Here is a 12,018-nt window from a genome sequence, read left to right as displayed (position 1 = left end):
AATGTGACACTGTACACTGATTTAGCGCCTGTTTTTCTATTGTAAAGCCTTCGTTCGTACACCTGTGCTTATCCTGACATCCTAAACATTTGAATTCATTATCCTGCAATGACGAGTTAAAATGTATAATTATACAGTCACGAGTGGACGGATATTTCTAAAGACACAGCTGTTGTAAATTAGCATAACTAATAAAGAAACGTCTGTCCACCGCAAAATATCAACCCAAAAAAAACTCACCTGTGAAAAAATACAAAGTGCATTCCAGTCCTTTGTATTTTTTGCACATTGGTTTGTTAGTTTACGCCGGTTTTAGACACTAAAACGTTGGAGAAGCCAGGAAGTGTTGTTAGATAGTACCGCAGCGCCCTCTCGTGGCTTCATGCTAGCATTACAACTGACGCTCGTGCTGTGTTCAAGATACAGAGGCGGCTGTCTCGTGCGAATGTACCGCGACGACATTAATTCACCGAGCCCCCCCCCCGCCAAATAAAAAAGTTAGTGTGTCTCATTACCAGCAGTGCACTCTTAATGAGCCGGTGATGGCGTCACACGCAGAAACGAGTCCTCAGTGGAAAACAACGATCATAGTGAGCTCGTCTCTCCAGGTAGGTGTTCAGGTCTCTTCAGCTGTCACACAGTTGGAGTTTGCTCTCAGGTGTGAAGAATATGATATATGGGTTTGCTATAGAGTTAGAAACTCCCTTTTTTTTGTGGCAGTTGGAAAATGTAGCAGCCACTCAATAGATTACCAATGTGTGTTTGTTTTGTCTGCCAGTGAATCAAACCCACCTGCACGTGTCACCAGCAGTCTGGCCTCTGATGCTAATTCCTGACCCTGGTGTGCTAGCTATCTAACTTAGCTAGCTTAAAGCTATAACACGGACAGACACGCTAAGTGTGCGCTCGAATAACAAGAGTTAGTGAAACGTTACTCGTTCAACTTTGTCTAATTATCTTTATTTGTTTTTCAGAACCATGACACAAACAGGATGTTAAGCGCGCAGCAGCACCGAATCCGCTTTTCAGACAGCGTTGAGTCTGGAGCCTTTATTTTCCCTCTGTCAGGTACAGCTGCTGTTAGATAAGCACGTTATCAACATGAGCTCTGCGCGCGCACACACACACAGCAGTGCCTCGATAGGCTGCTATTGGACCCTTACCTGATCTATAAAGCGGACCACAAATGCAACATCAGTGCTTCACAGTCAACAAGTAATATGCTGTGTTTAGGTGAATAAGGTGGACCGTTTGTAACTTATTTGTCTAGGCACTGCCTTTCTGTTGGTTGACCCCCAAGACCTCCTGGAGCATTTTGAGGAATCTGGACTCATTGAGAGGATAAAGACTTTTGTGCAAGTACACAGGAACAGCTTCCTGCTCCTGTACGCGCCCTTTAATGGGAAAAAGGAATTGGAAGTCTTATCGGTGATTCAACACAGGTACTTCCGCAAGTTCTCAACCTGGCAGAGTGTGACCCTCTTGTTTTGTTAATATTGTTATGGTAACAATATGATACTAAGATTCATGTTCTTTTCTTTTTCAGATTCTTTGGCAGCAGTCTCAGGATCCTCCCTGTGCGAAACAACGCAGAGCTTGTGAAAGGAATGTTGACAATTGCCAAGGTAAAGATACAGGCTGAGTTATGTGGTAGCTCTTGATGATAATCTAGACATGCTGCTGTTCCCTCATGATACTCTGAAGTTAGCCGTGGCTCCTCTGTCTGCAGGCCACCAGTAAGCCGCATGTAGACCGTATCCGCGATCGGATGTCTCTGGCTCGGGCTCACGTCATCGAAAGCAGTCCAGTGTGGGAGATGCTGAGAGACATTCTCTGAACCTCAGCGTGTTCACACACTTAACACGTGTGTTGTTTTATTTGATGCTAAAGTACAAGTGTTACTTGGTAAATATACAAAAGCAAATTTAAAAGATGTGTTTCAATATATTAGCACAGTTTGTTCTATTTTTCTTTTACATTGTTTCATAAAAAAGGAAAGGTTCTTTGTCCTGCATGTTTTTTCAGTCAAACAGAAATAAAACGGTGTTTATTGAAAATATCCCGGCGGTCTGAAGTGACACCTGGATTCAGTTCTTCCGCTTTTCCTCCGTGATCTCCTCGATACGCACTATAAGACTCTCCATCAGGTCAAAGGTCACCAAAGCACTCTGCAGCACCTGTGGGGCACATGGCTACAGTCAGCTTGCTGATCCTAAAAAAAGGGTCAAAATCCAAAGTGCTAAATAAAAGGAGAGGAAGTGTCTTCACCTGGTGCTGGACCTCTGGGGACATATCGGACACTTCCTCATGTTTCACCGCCATGCTTTTTAATACTCTGGTGGATCTGGCAGCCTCTCTGGCTTCTGGAGAGGAAAGTGGAGAAAGTTCACAGCATGGAAAGGTTATTTCAATGTTGTTTAGTTGCACAGATTAGCAGCTAACACCGACCTTTTGCTCTCAGCTTTTGATCCCCCCTCAGTGCCTTCAGTTCAGAGGAATAGTGTCTTCTTGATCTGCCGATGCACACACGCAGCATTTTCAGGTATTCCTCTTTAATCCCGCTCAGCTCTTCCCACACATCTGTCTGAGGGGGGGAGGGGGGGAGTAGAGCATCAGCTTAGTGCATTAACCAGGCTGAAGAGCTGTGGAGGCATTGAAGAAGTGAGACTTACAGCGCTCCTCAGTTCTGTGTCTCTGATGAGGAGGTAGCGGAGGAGATTCAGACTCTCCATTATCCTGATGGACAAACGCAGACGGGGCATCGCTCAGTGGCTCCAGTTCTCACAACTACAGACCTGTTGTATTTTACGTATCGGCCCAAACATATCGGAGCAGGCCTGTCTGTATGTCTAACTGTTGCTCATTTTACTGACCTGTCCATGCTGTGAAGCAAATCTGTCTGAGCACCTTTTGGCAAACTCAACACCAGTCCCATCAATGAGAGAAACTCCGCCCCCAGGAACCCTTTGTTGGCAGTACCCGGCTGGAGGAGAGTTAACAGATTAAACAAGTGAGGATAAAATCACCAGCGCAAACACAATCAAGACCACGGTCCAATACAGAGGCAGGACCTCCTAAAGCCGTACAAAACATGTTATATATATAAATATGAATGATTTTTCACTTTTTCTCACCTTCATAGCAAATTCCACTTGACTCCTGATGTTCTTTACTATGTAACTCTCGACTCCTGCATGGTTGCTGGTTTTTAACATGCACCTGCAACACAACACAAGACTTTTGTTGATGGACTTCAGATGAGATGTAGCTGCAGCGAGAATACAGTGAAGAAAAACACATCAGTTGAAATACAGTTAAACATGAACACGTGCAACAGCTTAGCAGCGGAGCAGAATAGGAAAATGTATAGATCCGCCCTCAAATGGGTGTAAACATACAGCTGTTTAAACCAGGAGTAATGTGTTCAAATTATGATGGGAAAATGTACCAAAAATGTGAGTTATCATTATGAATTAGATAAACATAAATCTATAGTAGCTTCTGAATACATTTGACAGTGGAATAAAATCACATGTGAATTTAAATCACATGCAATATGTTGTATTCCAGCGATCTAGTCCACATCAATCGTGCACCCGTATAAAAGCATCCTCTGTCTGTATCTGTGCTGTTGACGCACAAGCGTTTGGCTCGGTATTCTCCTCCTTCCTCCTCCTCTCACCTGAAGAACTTGTGCTTCGCTTCAGCGTCTAATTTGTTGATGAAGAGCTGGAAAACCTGTAGTCCGGATTCTCTCTGGGGACAGAAGAGACAAGGCAACAAATTGGTGCGTTTTACACACCAACAGATGTAGAATACGTCTTTCTCATCAAGCGTATAACTCTACTCACCAAATGCTGCATTGGGCAGTCGGTAAGAACCTGCCTCAGATTCTGTGAATTACAGCGCACAGCAAGATTCATTTCAATCAGCTACTTCTGCAGATCAGCATCCCGGCTTAGTTGTGTTTTATTAAAAATATTACCATATTTAAAAAGAAGCTTAATCCTACATCAGATCTACGGTTTAAATAACGCCAACCAGTCTAATGTCTCGTCACATCAAAGTAAGTGTGCAGTTGAACATCCTACCAGACCCCTACAGAAGAAAATGGTCATTTTAATGGAGGATAACACATTGCTGCTTTTAGGAGCGTAAAACGGAGGCTGGTGGCTTGCTTGTCTTACCTGTGGCACGCTGTAGAAGCTCTTCAGTTCCAGCAGACTCACTGGGAGGCTGTTGTCCTGCACACTCTCCAAGCTCTTTGCATACAGCGCCTGTGTGGAAAACACACACAATTATGCACCAAAAAACACGACCGCCGCTTTCTTACTCTGCACGTCGGCGTGGCCTTACCAGTCCTTTGAGCAAGTGTGATTCCTTTTTGCTGTCAAGGAAAGCAGATTACAGATTACACAATGAAATCATTTGAAAATGACACAAAGATTCAGTTCACGTCGTGCCTGACAGCGTACCTACTGAGCAGTTGATTGATGTAGTCCATGTTGCACTGAAGAACAAACAGAGGACTGGAACGGCAGGAAACGGTACAATGTCACTCGTTAAGTAAAAAACGAGCACCGTCGGTGAATGTGCATCATCAGTCAGTCTGATCACATTCAGCAGCAGCTCACCTGAATACTGCCGGGAAGCTGTGGATGCCGATGAGCTGGACGAACAGCAGGTAAGCCAGACAGGCTCTGGACTCCTTGGACTGACTGCTGCTTTTCTTCAGAGGGCTGAAGAACAGCAGCTCTGGCAGAGACTCCTGGATGGCAGGCAGCGTGACCTGCAGTGATGCACGGTGGCAACATTAAGAAACCAAATGAACGTTTGAAACACCGTCTGATGTTTTGACCGCTCTCACCAGTATCTCTGTCGCAAAGAGCCACAGGGAGGATCTTCTGTCCCGGGTCAGTTCGGCCTCGAGCAAGGGCTCCCTCAAGCTCCTCATGCAGCTGCAGAAAATCACAAATGTCATGAGTGCTTATCCACCATTTTTATTTTAACCACGTACTAAAATGAGAAGTGGTGTTCTTAAGTCTTTCTTTACTAAAGAAACAAGAAAAAAAATACACCAAAACCGGTAAAACGATCTCAAACAATAATCTATTAACATCCCATCACTCTGCCTTTAGGCCAACCAAAACATAGTGACAAAAACCTACAACTTGAGAAGCTCGGTCCTCAGCTCCTCATCCTCAGCGGTGGCCACGTGCTCTCCATTCCTCCCCTTCACCTCCTCCACAAATGGCTTGGCGAGCACGGCCAGGGCGCTGCAGCAGCGGCACAGGCCGTGCTCGTCGGCCTCCTCCTGCTGCCGGCTGTAAGGCACGGGCAGCCGGGACAGCTGCTTCTGCAGGGCGGTCAGAGCCGAGCCCACGCCAGCCGCCTTTCTGTCACCCAGCCTCAGCAGCACTGCTCCACAACACAAGGTTGTTGTTGTTTGCATTGATGCACAGCAGGGGGAGACAGACCCCACGTTATAAAGAAAAACAACTGTTTGATCAGCAGTAAACCGCCCATCAATACACCAAGAGGGACTTGACTTCTGCTCAGTAGCCAGTTTATTAACTACCAAACAAATGCAGTGTAATACCAAAGTCCTGCAACCACACCTCCCTTCATCAAGGTTGTATTAATATTGTTGTTGATTGAACTTCATAGTCATTTTGGGGGCTGCACTTTTATCTGCTGGTGAATCGTTTTGCATTATACTTACAAGTGTTTCTATTATTTTGTCAACCCCATTTATATCAAGGAGGGTAGGCAAAATAACAGAAACACCTCTCCTCTACCGGATAAACTGGCTACAGAGTACCACGACTACCACACGTTGAACAAGTAATATCAATACATTTATGCATTTTTTAAAGGGAATATTAGCAGCTGATATCGGCCTTTAGGTTTCTTTGTCCGCTGTACTTTTTTGCATGAATTTCATAAACACATCATGGAGATTATGAGCAAATGTAACATTTGACCTTGTATTAAGTATTATGGTTATTGGCATAAAGAGTTCCAGGTGTCATAGAACGTGCTGATGCGGTGCTTTATGTCCCTGAGGGTTGAGTATGTGTGAGCACAGTAACAGCATCGCGTCGTGAGTCGTGTCACCTGTTTGAAGATGGGGAACGAGGGCTAAGATGGTCTCACAAATGGCCCCCGGATCAATGTCTTCAAGCAGCTCAAGCAAGCTGTGCAGGAGTTCATCGGGCCTGCAAGTCTGCACAACAGATTCGACTTTACATCTAGCGTGCAGGAGGCACGTCTCACGTTCTAGATGAATAGAATGAACCTGTACCCTGGTCAGATGTGTGATGGCAGCCTGGCAGCGATCGAGACTCTTCTCCTTTTGAACCACTTCATTTAGAAGAGGCGCCATGAGAACGCATCCCATACACCTCACGATCCCCTAAGTGCAAGAGACAACGATCATATTTATTACCTTATCATGGATTACACCGGAATTAACCGGTCATTTCCTAAAAAAAGTGCCTGGAAAGTATGATGTCATTTGGTACGAGGGAAAAGACGAATACCCTTGACAGAAAAAAAACAATTTAAACCAAAGCTAAGATGAATACATCACACATGTATTAATGTAAACTTAGTTATTAATATTGACTTTTCTTGCATTCATTAGAACATACATCATGGACATGCCGTTTGATCTCCCTCCGTGACAAAGCCAGGGATCTCTTCATCTGATAATCGATCACTTGAACCTCTTGGGATTGTTTCCGCCCCAGAAAGAGCTTCTGAAAGTATACGCTGCACACGACTGCGTGAAGAGCGGAGAGATGAGGGACAAACCAAGGGCACTTAGAGGAGTGCCGTATCGAAAAAGGGTTACCAGTGGAGCGAGAAATCTGACTGAATATCTGTTTGTTTCCTCCCCGCACCTCCAGGTCAAGAGGTCAGCAGCAGGCCCAGAGTCAGCAATAAGCTGGGTAGCAGGGAAGTGGCTGCTGCTGTTCGCCTCAGTGGCTGTACGGTATATGTGTGGCCGTCGTTGCTCAGGAGGCCGCAGTGTGACTGTGTGTGTGTGTGTGTGTGTGCTTTTAGTGCTGTATGACAGTTTAACACTGAACGTCACTGTCTCAGCGTGTGAGGTGTGAGTAGAAAGGACAGACGGTGGAACAGAGCCGTCTCTGGCGGTGGAACTACCTGGTTTTTGTCATCCTGAAGGAATTCCAGTAGTTGTGCAGCGTCCCCCCGGGTGAGACAGGCAGATCCCAAATTCTTGAACCGCTGGTAGTCCTCTGGCTTCAACTCGTCCTCTGGAGTATTTTGCTAAAACGGAGGCAGAACACCTGTTAGTTATCGCCACTGTCGGCAGATTTTTTTATTCTCAGCACAAACCACAAGAGACGAATACTTTAATGAAATTGATTCTTTTCTGTTTTTTGTATTCTGATAAGTCGTGTCAGTGAATGAGGAGGACGGCATGGCGTACAATGCAGACTGCCAGCAGCTCAAAGTGGGCGTGTTATTTGATTGATTTCTTAAAAAGTGCACACAAAGGTTCCCTTCGCTTGAAGGTCACGCCCCCACTGGCATCATTATGAAAGGTGATGATGATTGCCTCAGCTGACATGTATTAAAATGATAGAATATTGTTGGCTTACCCATCTGTGGATTATGTCCTTCACCTGATCTTCAGTCGCCATCAGTGTCTCCTCAGCCCTCGCAGGCAATCCTCTTATCAATACGTCTTTATTCAAGGCTCCACAATAGATGCCTTTGGCAGCTATAAGAACCGGTGTCAGCACCAGTATCTAAAGGACCAAATGTGTAGCTCTCCTGGTGACGCGAGGGAGAGAGAGAGAGAGAGAGAGTGAGAGAGAGAGAGACTGTCTGTAAGGAACCAGAACATAAACCTCTTATCTCCCTTTGTGCTTGACATGTAATAGGATTAAACCAGAGCACAGAAAACGTGGAACAGTCTGGAAGGATCGAGCTGAAGAACACGTTCAGTTGTGTGAAAGGAATAATGCTGAGGTGGTCACACTGAGGGAGGACCTCAGATATATCCACACCAGGGACCCCTCTGTGAATAGCTTTGTAAACCTGTCCACTGACTTTGTTTGTGCTTATCGAGCACAATCTACTCTCCACTTGCTGTATTATTTGGGGAAATTTAAATGTTGTGTTAATATTTGAGTTGATTGTATCGACGTGAAAGTTTTTTTGTCTCTTGTCGTGAAATTGGGTCTGGGCGATAATTCAATATGATAATTCATGGTGTGTCATTAGAATGATATTGAATATTGAATATTGCGATATCATGCAACACACTGTCGGCTGAATCGATGTTAACAAACACACGAACTGAAGTGACGTGATAATAATCCTGTTGATGGTGTATTTGAATCAGACTAATCAGATTACTCTTGATGTGTGCATCGTCTATAAACATAGTCAGTGCACACAGCTGGAAATATTTATTTTATATAATTATTGTTATAATATTAATATTATATTCCAATTTCTGCCGATAGATCCTAAATGCTAAATACTGTTCCTTTGTCTAGTATTATAACTCACACAGGCGTAAAGAAGCCATGTGGTTATTTCATATAGACTGTTAATTTATTGAATTACCAGAAAACAAGATATAATGTGATGTATATCATTATCGAGATATAATATGAGCTATATCGGGATAGAAGATTTTGACCGTATGAGAACATCATGTCTGACTTTGTAACTGTCACGTGAATGTTGCTGCACAGCTGTACACAACAGGAAGGCATCTTAGTGCACATTGCAATGGTATGATTTGGGGAAAAGGTCAATAATAATGTGACGTATGTGTTGTAGTTCCTCTGAATTTTGATTTCATGACAGAGGAGACATTTGTTCAGTCATATAACACGAGCAGCGCTGCTCTGAGCCTCATTGTGATTCCAAAGTATGGACAAATAAACTCACCTGTGACTCGTGCTGACTTCTCTAATTCCTAATTAAATGGAGGAGCCTGTTGTACGGAGGATTAGGAATGCTTCTCCATGATTGCCTGATGACAACATATTGCTCCTCTCTGTAAGCACAAAGGCTTCAAAGGCTCGGATCATCTTTTCCCCCCCCAGCGGTCGCGTGCATGTGTAATATGATAGAAGTACAATCACTGGCTTCCTGCTGCAGCCAGACAGCTTCAGTAGAGAAGCAGCTCAAGTCCTGATTTTCGATGAATAGGGAGAGAAGCGTGTTTGAACGGTCGGATTTAGCCGACATCTGCCGCTCAGGTTTGCTCTCTGTATTGCTGTGTGATGAAAGCCTTTAGACAAAAGCCCCACTAGGCAAACACAGGGCTCACTGCTGCTCACTCCATGTTTGTCCCTGATTTTGTCAATTTTAATTGTTGGCTGATGATGTTTTGTTTTGACAGGGTGCATGAAACACAAGAGTGAATAATGTCTAGGATCAGTGCGTGTTTAGGATATTATTTGTGTCTTCTCACCTTTAAATTGCTGAAATACAGCCGATCATCTAATACATTAAATCAATAATTTAGTAAATATTTTTTTGTTAAACTTTGCTTTTACTGTTTAAAGTATTTCATGAAAAATGTCATAGCATAATATGCAATAAGAATTTAAAGAAAAGTGTCATAAAAAATGGATAATATACTTTGTCATAAAACAAAAAATAATATAGTATGACGTAAAAAAGTCATAATATAGTACGTCATTAAGAATCATAAAAAATCATAATATAGTGTATCATAAAAAAGGCATAGCATGGTATGCCATAAAACATATATAATATAGTATCTTAGAATAATATACAGCATAGTTTGCCATAACATTGTCAAAGAAAATGTCATAGTGCAGTGTGCCATATAACAAATAATATAGCATCTAATAAAAATGTCATAGCATATTATGCCATATGAATTTCATACAAATGCCATAATATAGTATCTTATAAAAACTGTACAGAATTTCATTAAAAATGTCACTGTATAGTATGCCGTGTTAAATTAACCTGGTAGTCGATCGGTATTCAATGTTGTCGTTTGTGAGCTTCCGGGTAAGGGTCACGTGATAGACGTGTGACGAATCAGGGAGGGACACGTCATGACTGCTAAGAACCAATCAAGTAGCGAACGCGGGTGTGGGCGTCATCGTTTCTAATCGTATCCGATTTCGGCCGTCCACACGAAAACTCATCCGACCTCGGGAGCGTTTTCAAACGTATCCGTTTACGGTGCTCTAAAACTCCGGCGTCGTGTGGACGCTCAGTGTAAACGTAGTAAAACATGTGTTTCCAAATGGAAACGGAGTAGTGTGGACATGGTCTAAGTCAGTCCGTCTATCCTGCTGTTGTTAGAGCCCCCAATGTGGAGCACTCCATCTATTGAGATCACACTGCTGTTTGCATTTTATTCTGTTGTGGTTTTTGGTTATATCTGTGTTTTTTCTGAAAAGCACGTTGTAACTTGTTTAAAGAGAAGTGCTGTATAAATGAAGTTCATCATTATTATCATTGCTGCAACGTGAGCTCTCCATTGACATCAAGACAGCAGGAACTCAACACGTCTTCAGTCGCAGACTGAATACTCCTCTGTTCTGACTGCACCATGTCCCATTAAATAATATATAATACAAAAATTTATCTTTCTCGTTATTCTAAATGCAGCACTTGAAGCAGTTCAGCATCTCTGCTGAGGTTGTTTTTGCAAATGTTTCTTGCAATCTTGGCGTTGGATCCACACGGTTGAATTCACTTATTAGAAGTCTCTTTGGATAAAAGCGTCAGATAAATGAATGTAATGTTACTACACTACTAGATGTTCTCCTCAAAAAGAGAATCAGTCATACAAAGTCATGAATAAATAAGTGTGGAGTCATAGGGCACTGCTGTAAGAACCAAGCTTCAAAGTATAAATAATAAATAAAGGTTCAAAAATTAGTTGAGCTTTGTGGAACTCGCTGGATAGATTCACAGATTTGAGTTCATTATTGGATTCATTTTGGAGCAATAAATAAGGTAATTTAGCGTTAATGTGTCACTTGTTTGTCTACAGGTAGGAAGGACATATTGGTCGAGTCAGAACAAATGCAAATTGTTATTTAGAGGATAAATTACATGTTTTATAGTTTTGTTTTAGACAGCAGGAAACTGGCCACTGACATGGTTTATTCTCAGGTTTGCCTGAATGGTGAGTGGTGGGAAGAGGTCCGAGAGGTAATTGGCTCAACCCGAGGACATGACATGTGAAACTGAGGGATCAAATACTGTCCTCACACTCCTCAAAGCTTTCACTATATATGTTGTCACTAATGTGAACAAGCTCAACAATGAACACCTTTCATTGCAATTTGGGGTTGAGCATCAGTAGGAGCCGAGGATCGAACCGCCAACCTTACGGTTAAAGGACCAGTATGTAGTATTGAGAGGCATCTAGTGGAGAGGTTGCAGATTGCCTCCAGCTGAACACTCCTCTGCTCACCCATTCCTTTCCCAGCGTGTTGGAGAACTACAGCGGCCTTCAGGTAACGTAAAACAACTAAAGGCCAGTGTTTGATTTGTCCGTTCTGGGCTACTGTAGAAACATGGCGCTGGACCCACCCTTTATGTATATATAAACACCTTATACATATACATATATTTATATATGTATAAACGCCTCATTCTAAGGTAAAGAAAGCACATTTCTTATGTTCAGGAGATTGATGAAAACATAGTTATGATATTATATTTATGTATGCTCCTTTAAAAGACAACCATGACCTTTTTATGCCATACCTGACTATAGCTTTTGACACACTATACACTATAGTATGACTAAACTATTTTTTTTGCCTATGGGGTGAGTCAATGTCTTGATACATTTGATGACTTTTTGCTGTGTTTTACTGTGTAAAATGTTTTTGTAATTATTTTTGTTTTAAACATGCTCGTGTTTTGTTCCTCCTCCTGTACAGTAATCTGAAAAACTAAACCCTTTGATGTCACCTTTTCACAGAAAAAGAAATAGAGAAATCTGTCATGTGAAATAACCAAAGT

General features: G+C 42.7%; 2 protein-coding genes across 2 annotated transcripts; one reads left to right on the top strand and one right to left on the bottom strand.

The window, feature by feature from the left end:
- The first annotated feature begins 238 nt into the window (after window positions 1-238).
- On the top strand, window positions 239-2,019 carry cunh1orf146 (chromosome unknown C1orf146 homolog). Its single transcript, XM_076079138.1, has 5 exons — window positions 239-620; window positions 975-1,068; window positions 1,271-1,442; window positions 1,547-1,625; window positions 1,730-2,019. Exons 1-5 carry the CDS (start codon window positions 543-545, stop codon window positions 1,835-1,837), a joined length of 531 nt encoding a protein of 176 aa, XP_075935253.1. The 5' UTR covers window positions 239-542; the 3' UTR covers window positions 1,838-2,019.
- A 68-nt stretch (window positions 2,020-2,087) lies between these two features.
- Window positions 2,088-7,673, bottom strand: LOC142935051 (glomulin-like). Its single transcript, XM_076079142.1, has 18 exons — window positions 7,632-7,673; window positions 7,171-7,296; window positions 6,305-6,415; window positions 6,118-6,226; window positions 5,169-5,418; window positions 4,868-4,958; window positions 4,635-4,789; window positions 4,476-4,529; window positions 4,357-4,387; window positions 4,188-4,277; window positions 3,852-3,893; window positions 3,683-3,756; window positions 3,135-3,219; window positions 2,874-2,983; window positions 2,673-2,736; window positions 2,449-2,584; window positions 2,269-2,363; window positions 2,088-2,177 (listed from the first exon to the last, which is right to left on the bottom strand). The coding sequence occupies exons 1-18, from the start codon at window positions 7,671-7,673 to the stop codon at window positions 2,088-2,090; spliced, it is 1,755 nt and encodes a 584-aa protein (XP_075935257.1).
- Window positions 7,674-12,018: the final 4,345 nt, after the last annotated feature.

This window comes from Anarhichas minor, unplaced genomic scaffold (assembly GCF_050575085.1).
Source record: "Anarhichas minor isolate MPS153535 unplaced genomic scaffold, ASM5057508v1 ptg000071l, whole genome shotgun sequence".
NCBI lineage: Eukaryota > Metazoa > Chordata > Actinopteri > Perciformes > Anarhichadidae > Anarhichas > Anarhichas minor.
The sequence above is the reverse complement of the archived record's forward strand: the minus strand, read 5'-3'. Positions and strand labels throughout refer to the sequence as shown.

Excerpts from the sequence above, each read along its gene's own strand:
- cunh1orf146 (XM_076079138.1), top strand. The coding sequence starts at position 543 with ATGGCGTCACACGCAGAAACGAGTCCTCAGTGGAAAACAACGATCATA. Across the intron at positions 1,069-1,270 it reads CTTTATTTTCCCTCTGTCAG|GCACTGCCTTTCTGTTGGTT; the intron begins GTACAGCTGCTG and ends TTATTTGTCTAG. Across the intron at positions 1,443-1,546 it reads TTATCGGTGATTCAACACAG|ATTCTTTGGCAGCAGTCTCA; the intron begins GTACTTCCGCAA and ends TTTCTTTTTCAG.
- LOC142935051 (XM_076079142.1), bottom strand. The coding sequence starts at position 7,673 with ATGGCGACTGAAGATCAGGTGAAGGACATAATCCACAGATGG. Across the intron at positions 6,227-6,304 it reads CCATCACACATCTGACCAGG|ACTTGCAGGCCCGATGAACT; the intron begins GTACAGGTTCAT and ends TCTGTTGTGCAG. Across the intron at positions 2,737-2,873 it reads TTGCTTCACAGCATGGACAG|GATAATGGAGAGTCTGAATC; the intron begins GTCAGTAAAATG and ends TTTGTCCATCAG.